Genomic DNA, 23,357 nt, shown 5'->3' with positions numbered 1-23,357 from the left:
AAGATTTAACTTTTGTTGTTGTTGGGCTATTTTTGAGAACTAGAAGAGCACACAGAGCCAAACTGCAATAAAGCTTCCTTACAACAAGGTAAGGCTCCTAACAGGATTCAAGTACAATTGTCAAAGTAACATGTGTTCAATTATACTGATTTTTAAGCTTCAAGGGGTAGCCAAGTTAGTCTGTACAGGATAAACTTAAAAAACAACAAATGGTCTGGTAGCACTTTATAGACTAACAAAACACGGAGATGGTATCGTGAGCTTCCGTGGGCACAGCCCACTTCTTCAGATGACTGAAGTGGGTTGTGCCCATGAAAGCTCATGATACCATGTACGTGTTTTGTTAGTCTATGAAGCGCTACCAGACTATTTACTGATTTTTAAATTCAGCAAAATCTCTGGGCAAGTAGATTTTATAACAACAATATATAGAAATATACCTATTGCATAGAACTGGAAGGGACCTTAAGAGATGATTGAATCCAGTCCCCTGCCCTCATGGCAGGATCAAGCACCATCCCTGACAGATTTACCCCAGATCCCTAAATGCCCCCCCCCCCGAGAACTGAACTCTCAACCCTGGGTTTAGCAGGCCAATGCTCAAACCACTGAGCTATCCCATCCCCACCCGACCCGACCCGACCCGAAACTTACAGGCACAACTGCATGTCTAGAGTATTTTTTAGGCGGGCCTGGAATGGAGTACCACTCGCCTCTTGCAAGCGCCCCCTGGCAGAGTGCATGTGCCTGCATTCCCCTCCTGTTGGTGGTGGCTTTTTGGTGACTCTGCCCTCCGGCCGAAAGGCACGCAGTCTGTTAAAACACAGCGAACCAAGCCCAGGGAACAAGTCCAAGAGGGCCCTCTACTATCTTTCAGTCTGTCCCCACTCCGAAATAATGTGGTGCCTCAGGGCTCCTTCCCTGGAGGCAACGCCCTGGCCGCCCCTCAGAGCCTTCCTGGACCCGGCCCTTCAGACAGGTTCTTACCCTCCAGGGTGCGCCTCACTACCCAGGCCACTTCCACCAGTGGTTAACTAGGTTAATGACTCTACTCTGAGTCCCAGCCCAGGGACCCTGTAGCTAGCAGCTGTCTATAAAGCCCCTTTAAATAATTATGTTGCTGCTATAATTCCCTGGACTCCAGCACATTCTTCACCCTTTCCTCAGGGCCTTGACCCAGTGGAGTCCCAGCAGCCAGCCTGGAGCACCGGCTGCTCTCCTTCAGCTGTAGCAAGGGAATGTCCTTGCTCTGGCCCTGCAGCTCTTCTTATACGGAGCTGCTAGCCTCTGATTGGCTGCCTCCCACACCACTGCTCAAGGCAGCTCGGAGGACCTCTCTAGTGCACTTTTCTGGGGCGGGGTGTAGCAGGACCACACGGCCTCCAACAGGGGGCCTCAGGGCCCAGTCCACCCCATCACGTGGCCTAAAAGTGCTTTACTAACATGAAGACGCCCAGTACTTTTGTAGGCTAGGTGAGCAGTCTTACCCCCCATTTAGCAGATGGGTAAACAAGGAACAGACGGATGAAAGGATTTGTCCCAGGTCACAACTTCGTGGGCAAACACACATTTCCCCTCTCTGCAGCAAAAGATGGTCAATGAGGCATGTGCATACGAGTCAAGGTGCAAGGATTCTGGGCCCACTTCTACCACTGATTTTGTGAGTGGCTCACAGTCTCGCAGGACAGGCAGGAAAGAGTTAAGCAACGGTGAACGAAGGCCATTTCGCTTTTGAAGGAGCATCCACACATAGAAATAATGCACCCTGAATTCACACCTTCAATTAATTCTATCAGCCTCTAATGCTTCGGGCTCCCCATTGATTAAAAAAAGGGCATAATGTTTAGCTACCGGCAATGTCTACACTGGCACCCTTTTCCGGAAATGCTTATAACGGAAAACGTTTCCGTTATAAGCATTTTCGGAAAAAGCGCGTCTACATTGGCAGGATGCTTTTCCGGAAAAGCACTTTTTGCGGAAAAGCGTCCGTGGCCAATCTAGACGCACTTTTCTGCAAAAAAGCCCCGATCGTCATTTTCGCGATCGGGGCATTTTTGCAGAAAAGAAATCTCTGCTGTCTACACTGGCCCTTTTCCGGAACAGTTTTCTGGAAAAGGACTTTTGTCTGAACGGGAGCAGCATAGTTTTTCCGGAAAAACACTGACGATTTTACATTAGATCGTCAGTGCTTTTCAGGAAATTCAAGGGGCCAGTGTAGACAGCTGGCAAGTTATTCCGGAAAAGCGGCTGATTTTCCGGAATAAGTGGCCAGTATAGACACAGCCACCATGTGTATGCCTCGCAGAACACTCACATCCTCAAATGGAAGCAAATATGAACACACAAAGTATTAAGTTCACACTTTGTATAATGCCATTGTGATGGACAGGAGCAGTGTCGGCCAGCACTTGATGACTAAAGGGTTAAACTCAGGTAGCTAGCACGGGTATTGGCAGGAGGCCAGAAGAATCAATGGGAGACAGTGCAGAAGTGTGAACTGTAGATACCTAGTCTGTTCTTCCTTTGTGTGACTTCTAAGTTAAGGGCTGGAGGGAGCAACACGCAGTAATCAGAATGACCATGCCTACAAGGAAATCCGGGCATGGAAGTGGACTGAATCAGGAAGGGATCATGAGTCAATAAAGGGAAAATGTGTATTTAGTCACGATTAGGGCAGTTTTCTTTCTTTTGGTTGTTTGGTTAAACTTCTTTGTGTGAGTCTATGCCTTCCTCCCCCATTCACCTTCTAAGAGCGTACCCAGAGATGTTCTCTGTGTTTTAATTTTTTTCACTCAGTCGCTCTGCAACACCTAGCAACCAAGTACCGTATTTTCCGGCGCATAGGGCGACTGGGCGTATAAGAGGACCCCCTAATTTTTTAATTAAAAGATAGGGTTCCATCTTATACCCCAGCGCCCCTTCGCCTCCTTTGCTCCCGGTGTCCCTGGTCTGCTGGAGACGGTCCCCAGAGGCACCGGGAGCAAAGCCGCAGCAGCTTTGCAAAGCCTCGGGGGAAGCCGGCGGGGGGCAGCCCAGGCGCGCCTGGGATGTATACCCGGCGTACAAGACGACCACCGATTTTTGGGGGTTGTTTTTTAACATCAAAAGTCGTCTTGTACGCCGGAATATACGGTATGCTTTATCAAGGACATCTTTTTGTTTTGTTAATCAAATCACCCTTTTTAAGGCGATTTGATTCTTAGTGCCCTGGAAAGAAATAGAAAGGGGGGGGGGGGTGTCTGCCTAGCCTGAGAGGTCAGCTAGCAAAGACACCGTTTGGTTTTTTTTGTTTCTTTTCCAAGCTCTCTTTTGGCAGAGGAGCTGGGGGAGGAAGTCTAAGTGCTTTCTGCCTGGGTTCAAGAAGAAAGGGATTTCTTCTGTTTCACTTGGGCTTTATCTACACTATGGCTTTTGCCGGCAGAGAGTATGCAAATGAAGTGCTGATGAGCATTTTGTTGCACTCATTTGCGTAATCTATCCCGAGCCGTTTTTGCGCAAGGGGTTTTTGCGCAAAGACCCCTTGAGCAAAAACGGCTTGGACGGGATAAGGATCTTGCACAAAAAGGGGGTTTTGCGTAAAAAGGAAACATCCACACTGCTTGTTTTTGCTCAAAAAACCCTTGCGCAAAAACAGCTTGGAATAGATTATGCAAATGAAGTGCGACAAAATGCTAATCAGCACTTCATTTGCATACTCTCTGCCGGCAAAAGCCAGCAGTGTAGACATAGCCACAGTGGTGGTGGCTACCCCCAAAGTCAGTCAATCTGTGATGCTGGGGAGTTTTTGTAAGCAGAGCCGGTAGACGCAAGGTATTTCATGTCTTTTGTAGGACCCCATCTTCTGCAGAGTGAGGAACAGCCCTGGCAGCCTTTTTGCAGCTTTCACATAAAATACATTCCTTTTTCGTTTCCGTTTTCAGCCCTCAGTCATCTTCTCCTAGTAGACTTCATCAAGAAGCCACCTTGTGACAGAAGGGAACCTCTCACCCTTCCTTCAGTTCTCTCCCTCTCTGTCTAAGAGCATGCAGAGGAAAACCTGATTAATTTGGAGACAGTGCTACTGTGCTCAATGATGCAACTGCAGACCCCCATCAAGCTGGAAGACTTCATGGCCCAAGCTGTAACAGGAAACTTCAATTTCTTCCCCAAGAGGAGTTGACTGAGAGGAGAGGCTACATTTCTGCCATTTTGCTCATTTTGGTTTTGATCTCCCACTCATCGGCTGTGTCTAGACTGGCAAGTTTTTCCGGAAAATCAGCCGCTTTTCCGGAAAAACTTGCCAGCTGTCTACACTGGCCGCTTGAATTTCCACAAAAGCACTGACGATCTCATGTAAGATCATCAGTAATTTTCCGGAAATACTATGCTGCTCCCGTTCGGGCAAAAGTCTTTTTCTGAAAGACTTTTGCGCAAAAGGGCCAGTGTAGACAGCACAGTACTGTTTACTGCAAAAAAGCCCCGATCGCGAAAATGGCGATCGGGGCTTTTTTGCGGAAAACCGCGTCTAGATTGGCCATGGACGCTTTTCTGCAAAAAGTGCTTTTCCAGAAAAGCATCCTGCCAATCTAGACGCGCTTTTCCGAAAATGCTTTTAACGGAAAACTTTTCTGTTAAAAGCATTTCCGGAAAATCATGCCAGTGTAGACATGGCCATCCAGTTTTAGAACCCTAAATAGTGCTGGTCATCTTGATTCATCTTGCTCTAAACTCCGTAGCACATTGACTTCCAGTATTTACATTTTCCTTTTATTCTGAATAAGATCTGAGGTGAACAAGTCGAGTGACTGTATTAATTAACAGCTACACTGAAGAGACTATAACACCTGCTTAATAAAAACTTCAGATGTTGTACCCCATTGCAGACAAATGTGAAAAGGGAACGTGAGCACAAAATCTCGTCTGCAGTGCATCCCCTCAAGACAGTAAAAGGAAAAAAAAAGGACAAGTATTCTCCATAAATGTAATAAGTGAAAATAGGAAACTATCCTTTTAACTGAAACAATTTGGGCTGGTCAGAGTTTCTATGAAAAGGGTGGTGTCCCCATTTAAGATAAAGCATTGTTTATGGAGAGCAATCACACCGATGTAACAAAGGACTATTGAGGTGCCCACTGTTTGTTAATCTCGGCTTTGCAAAGATGTGGGCACATTTCTCAGCAGGAATAGGTACAAGGGATAACCTGGATATCATAGGCCTGTCAGATCCCAAGCAAAATGGGTTTACAGAAAAGAGCGCTGGTCTAACTCACTTGATTTTTTGTTTTACGAGATGACAAGTTTGGTTAATAAAGGCAAGAGTGTTGATGTAATAGACATCTATAAGGCCAATGACTTGGATTAAGAAACAAGATTAAGAAACAAGAACACAAAATCAACATCGCACACATTAAATCGATTAACGGCAGGCTAAACGATTGGTCTCAATGTGGAACTGTAAACAGGGGATCATTCATCCAGCAGGTGTGTTTCTAATGGAATCCCACAGACATCAGATCTCGGCCCTACACTATTTAGAACTTTTATCAAGGATCTCGAAAAAAACAAAATCATCACAGATTTCCGAATGGCACAGTAGGGACCTTTCTCCTGCCCCTTTCATGCTCAAAATTAGTCTGGCTCCCAGGCGGAGGCACACAAGCAGCTCTGAGCACTGTTCTCGCCCATTCACCGTTCAAAATGGCTGGCGGTTAGGCTTGCCAGATGCTTTCACCAAAAATCCCGAACATGGTAGGAAAAAATTGGAAAAAAAAAAAAAAAGAGAGAACAAAAAAGGTCACTGTGCCTTTAAGAATCCCCACGCACCTCGCTGCCCCCGCCAGGCATGACAAGGGAAGAATATTCCCGCCAGCCTTCCGTCCAAGAAAAAGAAAATACCGGACATTTTACATGTCCAGTATTTTCTAGGGTTTTTTACCGGATGGGGCCAGAAATAACTGACAGTCCAGGAGAAAACTGGATACCTGGCATCCCTACTGGAGGCTCCCTTCCCCCACCAGAGGTGCACAATGCCTAGAGGGAGTCACCGGCTCTTTGAACAGCAAATTACTTTACGCACTCTCCTGCCCCCAGACCCGAAATGGCCCAGAGGCAGGGGAGCATGTGAAGTCTCCTCCCCCCACCACCAGGGCCATGTGAGACCCAGAGGGAACTGCCCCTTTCCGCCCGAGGCCCCACCCGCTTTCCGCCCGAGGCCCCGCCTACGACCACAGCCAATATTCATGAAGTGGCCCCCCGCCAAAATTATTGCCCACCCCTGCCTTAAACTAATCTAGCTCTTGCCACCTATCCACCCCTCTGTGCTTCCTCATTGATCCTTCCTATTCTGTATTTTCAGATCGTATCTCAAAACCACTTTTTTCCCCTCTCTCCTCTACCTGTGTCATTTACAAAATTTAAAAAAAAGACAGCTAAACACCAGAAAGGAAGGCTGGGATACGATTTGTAAGATACTTGCTACAAAAGTTACATGGCATTCCAAATTCTATTATTTTACCCCCCCTCCCTCCGCCCTTTAGAAACTAAGATTCTGGTGGAGTTACAAGAACTCAAGGGAGTATGTTCTACAAGCCAATAAATAAAATGTTACAACACGGCATAGTTACAACATTCTTTTCAATCTGTTCCTCCCCTGTGGAAATGTTGATGGAGCTACTGCGAAAAAATACTTGGGCTCACATAAGAGCGGGCGGCACACTGGTTTCCACAAGAGAATGTGAAACTACACTACTGTATAAACCCCTGAGGTTGTTGGTAGAGTAAATTCAATTGGATTCATACTCATATGCCCAGTGGAACTACTATGCCAGATGGTTTAAAAGCATCTGCAGATGCTGTAATATTTAGCCGGAGTTTAGGTGAAGAGGACGCAATTCCTTTAGTCCTGGCCCCAGATACACAATTTTTGGTCCTCATTAGCTGATTGAGCATAATATTAACGGCTTTTGATTTAGTACTGAGGCCTAAGTTACAAGGACAGTTATAATGCGGGTCATAAAAGCATGTCTCAGGGGCATGTAATTTAACTGCAGTTAAATTACCATTCTTTGGAGTGCCTTCATAGCGGGGGGAAAAAAAAGAAGAAAGGTTTTTTTGTCATGAGAATTTTGTGGGTTTTAAGTCTCATTAAAAACCACTTGACCTACGCAGGACTTTAATCAGTCTTGGATCTTCGGGCAGATGGACTGGCAAAGAGCTGGCAGCTGAACGCCATTAAATACAGAGAGGTTGACGAGATGATCAAGGTTCAGTTTCCACTCGAGGGGGGCTCTGTGGCATTCTATCCGTTGGGTTGTCCGGTTTGTTTCCCTTTTCTTTTTACCAGCTTGATCCTTCGGTGGACGCCCAGCGGCCCCCCACCTGACGCGGAAGGAAAACGAAGGCCCTGTGCGCCTCTCGTGTGGCTCACAAATCAGCTAGAGAGCAAACGGGGGAGTGGATTTAACCAGTTCCCTTTCCAGCGCCAGACTCTGGATGGAAACGGATTCTGCATCAGATCTGTGACTCTCCAGGGCTAGAACAGGGGACTCTGCTATGAGAGTGAACCATCCCTGGGTCACACCATCTCAAGCCCTAGGTCACCTTGCTGTAAGGGGACTTGGTGACTAGTAGGAGGAGCTAAAGCAGGTTTCCTGCCTGTCCTAGCACTGCAGACCATGCTGCATCCTGGAAGAGACCAGCAGCAAACCTGGCTCTTAGGCAGGGGGCACCGAGCTCTGTGCGTTACCCTACCCAGAGCACTGGCTCCACAATCCCATTGGCCAGCTCCTGGCCAATGGGAGCTGGGGGCGGGTCTGGGCCTATGGGCAAGAACAGTGCTCAGAGCTGCTTGTGTGCCTCCGCCTAGGAGCCAGACCTGCTGCTGGTTACTTCCGGGGCAGCAGCATGGTCCGCGATGCTAGGAGAGGCAGGAAACTGCCTTAGCATCCCTACCGCACTGCTGAATGGGAGCCGCGGGAGGTAAGTCTGTATCCAACCACAAGCATCAACCTCCAACTGTCCCCCTCCAATCCCCTCCCGCACCTCAGACCTCGCATTCCTACGCCCCTCCAAACAGGCCGCCCGCCAGTCAAAAGATACAATTCTCTTGCAGCATCAACAATTTTCTTCAACTGGGTCACAAGAAAAAGGGTGCAAGATTCATAGATTCAAGGCGCTACCGTGCCCATTTAGCCTGACCACCTGGTCGACAGCATAGTCCATGGGTCTTCCCTAAATTATTACGTCCAATAGCTGTGGTCCAGCTAGAACTTTTCTTCTAGAGAAACGTCTAGTGTGGATTTTAAAATGTCCAGTAATATAGAATAAGGATCCAATAGTGTAGTCGATTAACTAATTAACCGATAAGCAAAAGCTTATCAGTTAATGCTATCGCCTACACGCATTTCCCACCTCTCTCCCCTGCCAGTACATTTTTTAGCAGGCTGGCCAGCAGCCTGGCTCAGTCCCGGCTCACACCAGCTCTAGGAGCTACCCCCGCTGCGGCTCTGCATTTACAGTGTATTAGGAGCCAGGAAGGCTAGCTCAATCTCGACTCGTGCTGGCTCCAGGAACTATCCGCCCTCTCTGGGTATCTCCCAGACCCAGAGCGAGTTGGGACTGAACCAGGCAGCCTGCCTGCCCGGCCCCTAATACTCTGTAAATGCAGAGCCGCAGCGGGAGTAGGTCCCAGACCCAGCATGAGCCGGAACTGAGTTCTTTAACTGACTTCCCTTATCGACTAATCGTGTAGTCGATAAAAATTCTATCGATTACACGATTAGCAAATTGCCCACTTCTTAACATTCCTGATGCAGAACCTACTACTCTTTCTTAGTAAGTTGCTCCTGAAGTTAAATACTCTCACCGTTCAAAATTTGTCTCTTATTTCTACTCTGAATTTGTCTAGCTTCAACTTCTAGGCATTGGATTTTGCTATCCACTTAAACCTCCATTGTCCGGGTGTCCCGACACCAGGAACACCCGTGGAAGGGAAGAGGAAGCCGCTTCCTCTGGGGCATTTCCCGCCCCTTCTCTTAGGGATGCGGGAGCAGCATGGGGTGTAGAGCTTCATGTGCTCCCCCAGAGCAGGATGGCAAGTAAGTGTCCCACCTCCTCACATCCAGATCTCACAGCTCCTTCCCGGGCCCAGCAAAATCTGGCATACTCTGCTTCCCAGGGTTGCCAGATTGAAGAGGTCCGAGTTTACACAACTGCTAACTTAAAGAGGCGTCTAGTGTCAAGCTAGTACTAATCAAGTCACCCCGCCCCTCCCTTCAACCTTCTCTTTGACAGACAACTTGACCTCCTTGAGTCTTTCACTCTCAGGCCTGTTTTTCAAACCTTTCCTCATTCTCTGAACGCTCCAGTTTTTCAATCCATTCCTTGCCGTCTGGACACCAGAACTGCACACAGTATTCCACACGCCAGGGCCCAAATACAGATGGATTACAACCTTTCTGCCCATATTTATTCAGCAAGGATCTCGTTAGCCCTTGAGGCCACAGCGTAGCTCTAACAATTAACGCGACCCACCCCAAGTCTCTTTCAGAGTCTCGGATTCACAGGATAGAGTCCCTCTTGCATTCTTGGTTGCCAGATGTCTGACTGTACATTCGGCTACACTGAAATGTGTGTGGCTTTGCATCTTAGCCAGCAATCCAGATTGCTCTGTATTACAAGTTGCACCTCTATAAACCAGCATTCAATGGCAGGACCATGGATGTTCCAGGATCAGAGAGTCCAGGCAGGCAGCCCAGCTGGGCTGGAGGGGGAGGGGAAAGCCGTGGAGACTAGCAGTGGCACAGCTGTATTGAGTCAGTCAGAGACAGGGACAGGAAGCACGGCACCCAACCAAGCTGGGCTGTTGGGGGAGCCGGGAAGGCCAGTGAGGCCAACGGGAGGAAGGCCAGAAATGACCTCTCTTGGCCGGCAGAATCTCTCATCCGGGACCAGTCAGGTCCCAAGGGTGCAGGACCAGGAAGGTCCAACCTGTAACTGACCAGTCTTCCTCATTATTTACCATGAATATGCGCAGCAGCAGTCTTCATATAATGGAATGTTTGAACCTAGGACATCTGGACCAGAAAGAAAGGATGGAAAATATTGAGGGTTTTTCATACACCCACACCCTCTCCAATTCTTTAGCTGGTTCAACAGCATTTTTATTTTTTCTCCCAACAAAAACTAAGTGGGCAGCATGTCCCTGAAATCAGGGATACAGTGTACCATTAAATAAAATACTACAGGTTAAACCTCTCTAATCCGGCACCCTTCCGGACCGGTTCTGAATGAGGGAATTTTCCGGACCATGGGAGATCAATAGTGTCTAGCAACATTACCAACACTTCCACTGCTTGCTGGGCTGTTAGAGGACATTTAGGGATCAATTAGAACAGCACAGAACACTGAGAGCCAGGATGGAAACAAACTTTGTGGGACCACGGGAAACTTGGCCACTACCATGAAACGTGGACGTTTGGCTAAGTAACATCACGGCGGATCATGGCTGTTGCTGGACCAGAGAGTGCTGGACTAGAGAGGTTCAACCTCTTCGCTGTCAACATGGGTCCCTCCAACCAACTCATGAGTCACCTACTTCATCTTTCATTTCATTGGCAGATTTTTAGATTCTGTTTAGCCTCGTTCTCTTTCAAAGGATGACGTCAAAGCATGTCGGAGGGAACAAACAAACAAGAGCGCGGGCTCTTTGAGCATCGGATACGAGAGTGAACCTAAAACCTGGGGGCAGGATTTGGCCCCCGAGGCTCAGGGCCAACCCAGCATTGGGGACCCCGCACAGGTGCTCCAGCCCCCTACACGGCCCCAGGGTGGGGCTGAAGCACACAAAATCTATTAGGCGGGGGGCCCCTAGGCTCTGGGGTGTGAGGGTCACATGGGAAGTGTCTTTCTTCTCAGTAAGGGGCTACACCAGTGAGGGTTTGGGTTTGAATTTTTTTCCCCTCACTTGCGTGTGGCCCCGAATGATTCTTCTGTGGGTCAGTGGCCTCCAACGCAAAAAAGGTTCCCCTCCCAGAAGTATGCACATTCCCAGTCCACTCAATCAGGGTATGTCTACACTACCCCGCTAGTTCAAACTAGCGGGGTAATGTAGGCATACCGCAATTGCAAATGAAGCCCGGGATTTGAATTTCCCGGGCTTCATTTGCATAAGCGGGGCGCCGCCATTTTTAAATCCCCGCTGGTTCGAACCCCGTGCCGCGCGGCTACACGCGCCACGAACTAGGTAGTTCGAACTAGGCTTCCTAGTTCGAACTACCGTTACTCCTCGTTCGAACTACCTAGTTTGTGGCGCGTGTAGCCGCACGGCACAGGGTTCGAACGAGCGGGGTTTTAAAAATGGCGGCGCCCGGCTTATGCAAATGAAGCCCGGGAAATTCAAATCCCGGGCTTCATTTGCAATTGCGGTATGCCTACATTACCCCGCTAGTTCGAACTAGCGGGGTAGTGTAGACATACCCTCAGACACTAGTGGATTACTCCCGGATAACAAGTGACTGTATACGTGACCTGGGTGCAAAGTCACCAGAGTGACTCTAGTGATAAAGGTCCCTTATCAGGTTGCGTTTTTAAATCCCCAGCTGCCAGACGGGCTGTCCCAAAAGGTCATCGGTAAGTCGGTTGTTTGGAACTCGGAACACAGTGTTATAAATGGCAGTCAGAGTCCCAGGCTAGCCCACACTTGGGTGGGAGGGTATTTAATCTCGAAAGCTGGTGCTCGAGGAGAGGCAGGTTTGATTTGAGGAGGGTGAAGAGCTGGGTGGGGATTCTGAAGGGGTCTTCTGAGCATTTCCCAGTCTCCTCACCCCCCTTCTCCCAAGGGCTCTGCACCAGCTCCTGTGGTCAGCCCCCCATCTCTCCCTCCCCCCGGAGTTGCACCCAGCCCCCCACTCGCCAGGAGGTGGCGAGTGGCGTGAGTGCTGCCCAGAGGACTCCGGGGGGGGGGGGGGGAGAGAGGGATTGGGGGGCCATGCAGCCAGCGACTGGAGAGAAGCAGCAGTTTCCGCTTCAAAGTCCTCCAGCCAGCCCTGGCGTTGCTCACCGTCACATATGCCTCTTGCCTGTACGCCAAGGCTGTAGATGAGCTTGTGTGTGGGGAGGGGGGTGTTTGTAACTTGGGGAGTGTCTGGCTAGCAAGGATTCATCCTTGGCCATACATTTAACCATCCCTGAAATTAACACATTTGTTGTGGCGAATGCCAGACTAGGGAACTCAACACCCCAAATGCACTGTTTAAGAGAGAGTCCACAAGCATTGCCCCAGCAGGCTGACAAAGTTAAGTATTTTGTTCCAGGTCAATGCGTGGTTTTAAAATTCACAAATCCGATTCCGTATCCTGGGAATCACAGGCAGCGTATCCAACTACAAGCAGAGGCCCCAAACCTTCTCATGCCTTAACAGCAGTGTCAGTAACTTCAGGTTGAAGCTAGAACAGTGGCAGAGTTCCAGGAAGTAACAGAAACCAGAAATTAAATTAAATCTTAAACCCCACCAGCGTTCTACACGCGGCACGGGGTTCGAACGAGCAGGGATTTAAAAATGGCGGCGCCCAGTTTATGCAAATGAAGCCCGGGAAATTCAAATCCCGGGCTTCATTTGCAAGTGCGGTACGCCTACATTACCCCGCTAGTTCGAACTAGCGGGGTAGCGTAGACATACCCTCACTTAGACTGCCAAAAGGTCCTTCCCTTTGTCTGACAACACAAGCCATCCTCTAGCAACTGGGTTGAGGCCCACCATTTTCAGAGACCATCACCAGCACTGGGCACCCCACAAAGATGGACGCCGTTTCAGGGATGTAAGCGACTAGTCGACTAGCAAAAGCTTATCAGATAGTCGACTAGTCTCACACACATACACACAACCCTGGCTGCCTCTATCAGATGCAGTGGGGATCGAGGGGAGCAGGAGCTGGTACTGGGGGGAGCCAGCCTAAAAGCCGTTTCCACCCAGCACTGTCTCCATGGGGCGCAGGGGAGGCGGGGGTGAAGGGGTAGCAGGGACCAGGCACAAGCCAATTCCCAGTTCGCGCCCAGTCCCAGATGCAGCGCCTCTGCTTTTTAAAGTGTACAAAGAGCCTGCTGGCTCTTAATACATTTAAAAGGCAGAACCACTGCGGGGTTAGCTACCAGAGCCGGGAGCTAATCCCGCCGCGGCTCCCCTGCTTATCGACTAATTGACTAGTTGATGGAAAATCTATCGACTAGTCAATTAGTTGATGAAACTAAATTTAACATCCCTGCTCCGTTTCCTATTGCTATTACCCATTTCCTAAACCAGCCAGCGAGCTTTCTCCTGATCATTTGGTTTAAGCCATTTCTACCACAGACGATGAGAGATGTTCACGCTGCACGTAAAGGCCTCTAACTCTTCCTCCATTACAGTGGTGGGTAACCTGCAGCCCGCAGGTCACAAGCAGCCCATCAGGGTTCTATGTGCAGCCTGCAAAATATTTTGTTGATCGTTGTCCATGCATAGGGTTGCCAGATTCCGGTGGTTTCCCACCATGTAGTGGTTCTCCTACCGGTATTTCTAAAGCGGCACACACCCAAAGCCAGAGCACGTGAAGGCAGGTATGTGCAGATTGCACACAACATGGATTCTGAGCGTCATGCGCCCTCTCTGTGTCCGCACACCTCACATACTCTAGGTACACATGCACAGCGAGCAAAACTACTCTTATCTTGGAAGACCGTCATGGTTAGGACAATGTTGTGGCCCGCTGAGATGAGGAAGTTCACTCATGCCAACCACTCAAAAGCCTGGGTTGCCCATCGCTGCTCTACTGTGTTATCATAGCGAACTTCTCCTGGAACACAACACTCTCCAGCCACTGTATTTCAAAGAAATGGACGTCTAGTACACCTAGTGCATGCGACCGATGCCTTCCTGCCTTTCAAAGGGTATGTCTACACTACCACCCTAGTTCGAACTAGGGTGGTTAATGTAGGCAACCCGAGTTGCAAATGAAGCCCGGGATTTGAATTTCTCGGGCTTCATTTGCACGTTGCCGGGCGCCGCCATTTTTAAATGTCCGCTAGTTCGGACTCCGTGCCCACGGCTACACGCGGCACGAACTAGGTAGTTCGGATTAGGCTTCCTATTCCGAACTACCTGTACTCCTCCGGGCTTCATTTGCAACTCCGGTTGCCTACATTAACCACCCTAGTTCGAACTAGGGTGGTAGTATAGACATACCCAAAGAGACAACTACTCTACTGAAGTTCCCTCTGTATCCAGAGCACAAGCCAGCTGGACCGCAGTTGAAAGAGTCACTCGGTCAACAATGTCTGAAGACTACAACCCAAAACAAAGAGACACATTTAAAATTTCAATTTTTTTGTAAAAAGGACATATAAAGAATAAATTGTCCCGTGCTGGCGTAGAGTACCAGCAAATTGTATCCCTCTTTAGAATTCAGTATCCCCCTTAAAATGCCTTCCGAATCAACCATCTCATAGGAGTTGATAGACCACAGGCCCGTCTTATCAGAGACAGGATACTGGGCTGACAGTTGGTGCCAGGTGATTCATAAACACCGCAATGAGAAACGATGGCATAAAAGCACCCAGAGACACTGGTTTGAGAAACTATCACACAACTCCTATTGGGGACCTAGCAACGTCAGTCTTGGGAGAAGACTCACAGAAGAATCCTTCTTAGAGTCTCTGGATTCTCCCCCCTAAGCATCTTATCAACCCCTCTCCCCAAACTTCCCACAACCTGCCAAGTTCCAAGGGTGAAACACACTGTGTCCCCAAAAGGTGGAGGGTGCACAAACATTTTTCCATGCAGGGACTTGCTGTGAGGTTCCTTCCTCTATCTTACCATATATTTTAAAAATGTCTGCGAGTCCGTTTGTTCAAGAATTTCTCGGTAAGAGTGAGGAACCCCAAATTCGGTAGGCAGCTTCTTCTTATCACGACTTAAAGCAAGGTAACGGTTTGGTTGAGCCAGGACAATGGGATGTGCCTGGAATTCAATTGCTTCTCATAAAATGAAAAGGGAGGGGCCTGGTAGGAGGGCCAGTTATACTTCAGAATGACCACCGGGAGGGGCAGAAAAGGAGCCAGAGATGGGGGCTGGGACAGCTATAGCCCCATTGGGCCAGTGGAGTGGAGAAAGAGACAGCTATCTACTATATATTTCAGAGAGTTTGTCTGTTTGTGTGTCTGTCCTCCTGCCAGGGGACATGCACCTCTCCTCACTTGGCCCCAAGCTGCTATGGTGAGAGGGGGCTGAGGTTGTCCTGTCTCCCCAGGGCAGCCTGCACCCTGAACCCCTCCTCCCCAGACCCACCTCAGAGCAATGATTTCAATGAAGAAAAAGCATAGTTGAGTTAAGGACCCGAGCCAGGCAGGGAAATCTTCTCGTTTCAAATAACAGGCTATAAGCTAAGCTTCATGGTTATTTCTGAATTATTTAGTTTTAAAAAAACAGCGAAGAAACCACGTTTCTGTGGCACACGTGGAACAGTGGCACAATGAGAGACATTGCACGTTTGTAACCAACCACGACCTGCCTGGGACTATGTTTCACACTGCCCCGTACCTGTCAGGAACCCACCCAGGACATAAGAAAAGATGCCAGTTCCTCTTACACACCCAGTCCCCTAAAGTAATTCCTGAAGTTAACGGTTTTCTTGTGGAACTGGGGTCCTAGCCCGCTAGGGGCCAGAGGCCTTGGGCCAGTCCAGCCCAGTTCCACTAGCCCCAGACCGCCCCACTGTGCAGCGTTGGCCTACAGCAGGGGTGGGCTAAAGGGTTGTGCACTCCTCTCAGGGAGGGGGTAGGGCTGAGGAAACTTCGCGCGCTCCTCCCGCCCCCAGGCCAATCAGGACTTGAGGGGGCGGAGGAGCTCATGAAGTCTCCTCCCACCCTGCCAGGTGTGCGCGGCGCTTCAAAGCGCTACATGCTCCTGGCAGGGCGGAGGAAACTTCGTGCGCTTCCCCCACCCCCAGGCCCTAATTGGCCTGGGGTGGGGGAGCGTGTTAAGCCTCTTCCTGCCTTGCCAAGGGCATGGGTGCTTAATGGGAGGGGCAAAGGGGCTCCCCTACCCCCAGACCAATCATGGTCTGAGGGTGGGGGAGCTGGGAAGCATCATGGCCCCGCCCCTTCTGTTTTAGGCCCCGCCCCTTCCGGGGCAGCCCAGGGCCACTTCAAACATTTTGGAAGTGGCCCCCGGCCAAAAATTATTGCCCACCCCGGCCTACAATAGGGGTGATAAAGCAGATAAAGGCCCATGGAAGATTCTAGGCAAGAAGGCCTGGGTGTGGCTGCCCAAAAGAGACCAGAGAGCAACCCAAAACAGCCCCGGATTTGCCGAGGGAAAAGACAAAAAAGAGCCAGGAAAGGTGAAAGCTGAGTCCAGAGGGTGGGCAGAAAAGACCTGACTCAGAGGAGGGACGCTGCTCCTCCTGAAGGCGAGGCTGAATCCAGTTTAGTGGTTGTTTTGGAGTGGTGCACCCCTGAAGGAACGAACTAGAATGGCTTCACCAGAGGGCCAAGTCCAAGATGGGGAAACTGAGGCAAGACCACGGCAGGACCCACCCAAGAGAAAATGACATCCCTGTAACTGTCTACAAAAAAAAGAGAGCACTTATGGTTTTGTAAACAGAGCCCCTCTGACTACAACTGGCTAGCAGCCGTTATAAGGCCTGACTTTGCTTCCACTGAGGTCAAAGGCAAAATCCGTTTCGTTTCAGCAGGCACAAGGTCTATACTGTGCATCACACGAATTCTTCACATCTTGGGGGTGGGGAGGGTGGAGAGAGGAAATCGGTTCAATTCCCCCCTCCCTGATCCTGCAATGCATCGGAAACACCCCGGCACCCGGCATCGGCTTCCCTGGGGAACGGAAGGTCACAGTGGGTGCACAATGACAATGTGGGTTTGACCACGCAGCATAGAATCGAATGAAAAATGCGGCCGTGGTTGAATGAACTGCAGCACTGGGCCGCTTTGATTTCCCCCACCCCTCAACAACAGGAGCCCAATTTCCTGCTCCATGCAGTTCGTGCCATAACTAAGCTGAAATGAAATTGAGACAACACCTATTTTCCTCCCCTGCCCCCATTAACTCAGTCCATTCGACCATATGCCATAAATTACCTGTGTGTGTATGACAGGGTCGCCGACAAGCGGCGAATGAACTAGCAAAACAAAGCAAAGTACAAACTTATCTCAAAAATCAGGAGGCAATTCCTGCAAACCACAGCATCCGCAGAAGGCAAACTCTGGGCTTGGCTTACATTCCTCTGAGACGATTGTCTTCCAGGGCGCAGTGGGACCTAACACTTGGCCATGAATGCCCGTACCATCCACCCACTCAGGAAGAGACATTTGGATCAAGTCTGCGGGGCTGTGGTTGTGGTTCCAACCATTACTGGGGGAAAAAAGTCCCCACCCCTCCCACCCATGTACAACACCCCCCCCCTCTTTGCCATAAAAGACTGGGAAAAACCCAACAGTAGACCCCGGGCAACATTTAAACTGCAGCCAGATTTATTCTTGGCAGAACGTTACCCAAAGATTAGTAAGGCATGATTTCCCTTTACAGAAACCATGTTGACTTTTCCGCAACATATTATGTTCATCTATGTGTCTGACAATTTTATTCTTTACTATAGTTTCAACTAATTTGCCCAGTACTGACATTAGACTTGCTGGTCTATAATTGCCAGGATCACCTCTAGAGCCCTTTTTAAATATTGGCATCGCATTAGCTATCTTCCAGTCATTAGGTACAGAAGCTGATTTAAAGGATAAGTTACAAACCACAGTTAATAGTTCTGCAATTTCACATTTCAGTTCTTTCTAAACTCTTGAGTGAATGCCACCTGGTCATCTGGTACTGGTGCCTTCTTACTGTTACATTTATCAATTTGTGCCAAAACCTCCTCTAATGACACCTCAGTCAGGGACAGTTCCTCAGATTTGTCACCTAAAAAGAATGGCTCAGGTTTGGGAATCTCCCTCGCATCCTCAGCCGTGAAGACCAAAGCAAAGAATTCATTTAGTTTCTCTGCAATGACCTTATCATCTTTGAGTGCTTCTTTAGCATCTCCATCGTCCAGTCGACTTCCGATAATCTGGCACCTTTGGGACCCAGGGGCTGCCGGATTATCGGATATGCCGGAGTATCAGGAGGTACTCTGGCGGGGGGGCTGTGACGGGTCTGTCAGGACCGCACTGTGACTGGCGGGGGAGGGGTCAGCGGGGAAAGGGGCGGCAAGGGGCGAACCCTCCGCCATTTTGCAGGGGGGCGGGGGAAGGGGCAGCCGCCGGCGACAGGCCAGCTGGGGCTGCAAGCGGCAGTGGTGGACTTGGGGAAGCGGCTGAGGAGAGCAGCTGGGGTGCTGCCAGGTTGGTCCCGTAGCACCACCCCTCACCTGAGCTGCGCCGCGAGACCAACCCGGCAGCACCCCAGCTACTCTGCCTCGCCGCTTCCCCAAGTCCGCCGCTGCCACTTGCAGCCCCAGCTGGCCTGTCGCCGGCAGCTGCACGGGGCTTCCCATGCCTCCCTGCAAAACGGTGGAGGGTTCGCCCCTCGCCGCGCCGTTCCCCGCCCACCGGCCAGATGCAGTGCGGTCCGTCAGACCCGTCACAGAGGTATAATCCCCTTCCCCTTTCCTCCCCTTCCCTTTCCCGACCCATGAACGCGCATAGGGCTCACAGGAGCTCCAACTGTCCGGCTGGCTGGAGCACTTCCAGGTTCCAGTTGGTGCCAGACTATCAGGAGTGCCGGACCACTGGATGCCGGACAATTGGAGTTTTACTGTATATGTTTACACTTAATTTGACAGAGTTTATGCTCCTTTCTATTTTCCTCACTGGGATTTAATTTCCAACCTGTACAGGTTACAGTTTTTAGTTTATCAGGGTGAGCATCATTACTGACACTAATTTTATCCAGTGCTACATTAATGAGTACATCCCATGATGTCCAAGTGCAAACATGATGTCCAACGCTGCAGGGCAGAGAGGTCACTGAATTTGGTAGTAATACCTTCAGAACTAACTAAGGAGATCAGGCAACAATCCTTTCCACCTTCCCTTATATTTAAGACATTGAGTGGTTTCTATTTTGTTTGAAACGGGCACAGAGAACACATGCTATAATCTGTGGCTGGCACTGATCCGGCTTTAAAGGAAAGAATAATCTTGCTCAGAACAAAGCTAATGAGTTGAATAGCTAGCGTGAGGAAAGAATATATTCTACTGCAAGGATACCCTGTCCAGGACAAGCTGTGTTCTCCAGCAGTTTAATATCCGGCAAACTCGGTTAACAGGCATCTGTCATAGATGGCAATACAATTCCCCCTTCAATTAACCGGAAAAATTCCGATAGCCATCCAGCTTCGTTTTTCGATTTTTCCCAGTGCTTGCAGAAGTCCAGTTTGTAAACTCGTGGCAGTAAAGTTTGTTTGTATCATGCTTCTGCGCAGAATACCATTATTGGATATTATCTAACCCAGCCTGTAACTATAGCTAGTGTACAGTGAAAAATTCATGAACCATCGGTGTAAAGCTTGCGTAACCAGCACATCTGATAAACCAACAACGCCCATTCCCCAAGAATGCCAGTTAACAAAACTTATACAATACTACAGTTACATTACTGGCCTGATTCTGTTCTTACTCACATTGATGTCAATCACGAGGCACTCTGCTAAAACGAATGGTATTACTCCACTGTAATAGTCAATGTAATTACCATGCCTCAATCTTTCAGGAACACAAAAGCTTATTCATACAATGCACGGTGAAACATTACAAAGAGAAAACCAGAGGAGAAAGCTTGTCAACCTACCAGATCTGTCCCACGTTCACCAACGAGAGGTAGAGAATCCACAGAATGCCCATGAGGATCATGTTTGCACATCCAGTGACCAACACGTACGCTGCAACTCCCAAGCCAAGGCCAGCAAGGCAGTCCAGGGTGCTGTCCATATCAGACCAGTCCAGGAACCAGATAATCGTTGGGGCATAGCTCAAGGAATCCAGGTTAATCTTTCCTTTGAAATACCGTTTAACGTTCTGCAAGTAGAGCTTACACGGCAGCAGTCCCTTCTCCCCAATCAACTGCTTGTTTTGATGGTAAGCCACCAAAAAAGCGACAACTAGGAGAAAAAAAAAACAAAAATGAAAAGATCTTTAAATCCATCGCAGGATATCTTTCAAGCTCAGCATGGCAGAGGTGTATCTGTATTCTGGAAAGGCATGCATTAACGCCTCCTTCTCTCCAGTAGTATACTACTGGTGCTACAAGGAGGAGGGAGAAAAATTGTTCTCATTGGACCTCTGATGGTAGGACAAGAAGCAATGGGCTTAAATTGCAGCAAGGGAGGTTTAGGTTGGACATTAGGAAGAACTTCCTAACTGTCAGGGTGGTTAAACACGGGAATAAATTGCCCAGGGAGGTTGTGGAATCTCCAACACTGGAGATATTTAAGAGCAAGTTGGACAGACATCCATTATGGATGATCTAGATAGTGCTTGGTCCTGCCCTGATGGCAGGGAGTGGACTTGATGACCTCTCGAGATACCGTCCAGTTCTAGCGTTCTATGGCTCCCCTAAGCACTGTCCCCTTTAACATAGGGAATTCTCGCAGAGTCTTTTTTGAGGGAAACACTTTTCTCTAAGATAGATATTTCATTAGTTGCTAGAACCAGCCACTGGCTAAATCTATACAGAAACAGCACGTGCAGACATAGGGAGCAAGTGATATTCTTTTGCACTTGCATAGCATCTTCTGTCCAAGGGTTTCAAAAGAAAAGTTTTACACAACCGTCGGTAAAGGAGAACATGACAGGAGGGGAGCTCTCAAGGTAGGGAAGCTTCACTTCCCCAAGCCAGGGAGAGGACAAACAACACCCCAGTGTTTTTCACAGGAGAGGGACAGTCGCACCATCCTCTTCTCCTACTTTCACCCAAGACGTTTTCATTATCCGAAGGTAACATTCAAAATACTGTATGGAGAATACTCAACATCTCCCTAGTCACCAGCACCAGTTTTCTCATGTCCAGGGAAATACTTAACCCACACTCATAGACAAGAGGTTCTATTTGCGGTATTATAGTCTAGCGTTGGAAAAAAGGCACCTATTATAGTCTAGCGTTGGAAAAAAGTGGTGTGTATCATCAGCATAAACCCGCCAAAACACTGGAATTTTCTTTCACAGAACATATTTAAAAATACTTTGCTACATGAATGTGCAGGCTCATGAGATGACATTCAGTAATGAGGGTGCGTCAAGTCAATTTGGCCATCTGACATTTAATGCTCAAAAAAATGCAACTGTTTCAGTAGTAAGAGACAGTAGTTATGCCATGGGTTGGACTCCCACAGCCTCTCACAGACTGGCATGTTCAAAATGTAAAGACTTAATATTTTCTTGTCCTCGAAATTGCTATTTCTACATGTCACGACAGCTCTCCCACTTATAATATTCTACATCCTTAAGCGGGACAATCTAAGAACAGCCAGATGCTTTTTTTAACAACATAGAAGCAATTTAATTACAGATCATAGACCTAGAATTTGATGTACTGCAGAGAAAGTCGGTCAGTTTCTAGGAATTATCTCATATTTTAGGAATCTCCTCCAGTTACCAGCTTGCAGTTTGTAACTTCAGTAATCTCCTCTGTCAGAGAAATGAGGAGGGCCAACATTTCGTGATTAGACTTCATCTATTTCACTCCCAATAGTTAATTTGCCCCTGTTCCGAGCATTATCCGATTACTGGCCACGTCACTTGAAGACTTACACAATGTTACACTCCTGATTATTTTCCCCCTCTTAAGGGAAGCCATGGTGGGAGAGCAATTTTTATGTCCATTGACAGCAACATATCTAAAAACAAATGCATGCATTAATCCTGATGTCGGTAAATGCAACTGCACTCACTGTGCTATTTTTCAGGTTCCCCCTGAAAATCCCGGATGTGAAACCACGGCTTGCTAAAATGTGGAAGCACTGAGACCTGGAGATTTAATTGGACCTCAATCACTATATCGAGGATGGAATTCAAACTATGCCATCGTTCAGAGGGTCGGAATAGTGGGGCTTGCATCAGAAGTTTGCAAACCTGGAGGAATTTGTTATTTCAGTATCTATGCTAAATGGAGGATCTGTGCTGAGGATATAAATGGAGGATTGATGCTGTGAAGATCGATCTTCCGGCATTCGATTTAGCAGGTCTAGTAAAGGCCCACTAAATCAAACACTGACGGTGCCCCCATCGACTCCAGAAAGCTGCAAGGAGTAAGGGAAGTCGATGGGAGAGTTTCTTACTCCTTACAGCTTTCTGGAGTTGATGGGGGCACCGTCAGTGTTAGATTTAGAGGGCCTTTACTAGACCTGCTAAATCGAATGCCGGAAGATCGATCTCCACAGCATCAATCCTCTATTTATATCCTCAGCACAGATCCTCCATGTGGGGCCACTGGAAAAATTCGGCCCTAGATACATCAACTCCAGCTACATTATTTACGTAGCTAGAGTTGCATCTCTTAAGTTGACTTTCCAGGTTAGTATAGACCTGTCCTGAGATTCTGGTGGTCTGGGTTCTAAATTGCACTCTGCAACTCCCTCCCTTTGTGCATCAATTACACAGAAACACCAACCCCACTACCTGTTGTAAAAAGGGGCCAGTGATATTTGCCAACTTTGTGAATCTCCATGAGCTGTGTGAGTAAAGAGCACCTGGGGTTAGCACTGAAATCAGACACCGGAGCTTCCAAGTTGCTTCTCAAAGTCTCATCCTTCAGAAGACTCATAGCAGCATGAAGGTTGGAGTCAGTGTACAACCCATCTTCCGGCAGGAAAAATCCAGGTGTGGGATGCTGCAGCCAGTCCAGAAGTACTCAACAACTCATAGCATCAGGCTCTTGACACGCACCAGTGTCTGCACTCAAACCTTTCAGCTTTGAACCTCGTCCTCAATTGATATTTGAGACTTAAACTAAATCCACTACTCATTTGAGAAGCAAAGAAACAGTTCCGATCAATAATTTCCAAAATACAACACCATCTCCCCTCAAGCACACACAACGCTGTCCAGTGGCATTTTGGTTAGTCCCTTTTAAAGCCATCATTCTGGCATTACACCCTCATTTATTTTCTTATATTTCTTGAATGAGTACTAAGGGCCTATTGGAAGTTAACTGAGGGCTTGCCATTGACTTCAATAGGTTCTGAATCAAGACCTTGAGAACTATTTTGTACAAAAATGGATAAAGAGAAACAGAACATTTCATTAGAGTATAGCTAGAAGAGAGAAGGAAGGGACATACTGGCCGTAACGCCAGTATGGCTTCTGATGACAGTAAGCTAAATAACCTAAAATTTAAATATATA

The 23,357-nt window shown here is 48.4% G+C and overlaps 1 protein-coding gene across 4 annotated transcripts in view; it reads right to left on the bottom strand.

The window, feature by feature from the left end:
- The window catches only part of LMF1 (lipase maturation factor 1), a 441,609-nt gene that overhangs the window by 402,930 nt on the left and 15,322 nt on the right, over positions 1-23,357 (bottom strand). For 3 of the 4 annotated variants that reach the window (XM_075899803.2, XM_075899802.2, XM_014569758.4), the window contains exon 2: positions 19,808-20,117. In XM_075899803.2, the coding sequence (XP_075755918.2) occupies positions 19,808-20,117 (310 nt within the window). Of the gene's footprint in view, positions 1-19,807; positions 20,118-23,357 lie in introns of those variants that run through there. The other variant, XM_025180933.3, reaches the window with a different exon arrangement.

Source organism: Pelodiscus sinensis, chromosome 15, assembly GCF_052426305.1.
Source record: "Pelodiscus sinensis isolate ZL-2025 chromosome 15, ASM5242630v1, whole genome shotgun sequence".
NCBI lineage: Eukaryota > Metazoa > Chordata > Testudines > Trionychidae > Pelodiscus > Pelodiscus sinensis.
This window is presented reverse-complemented; position numbering and strand designations above follow the sequence as displayed.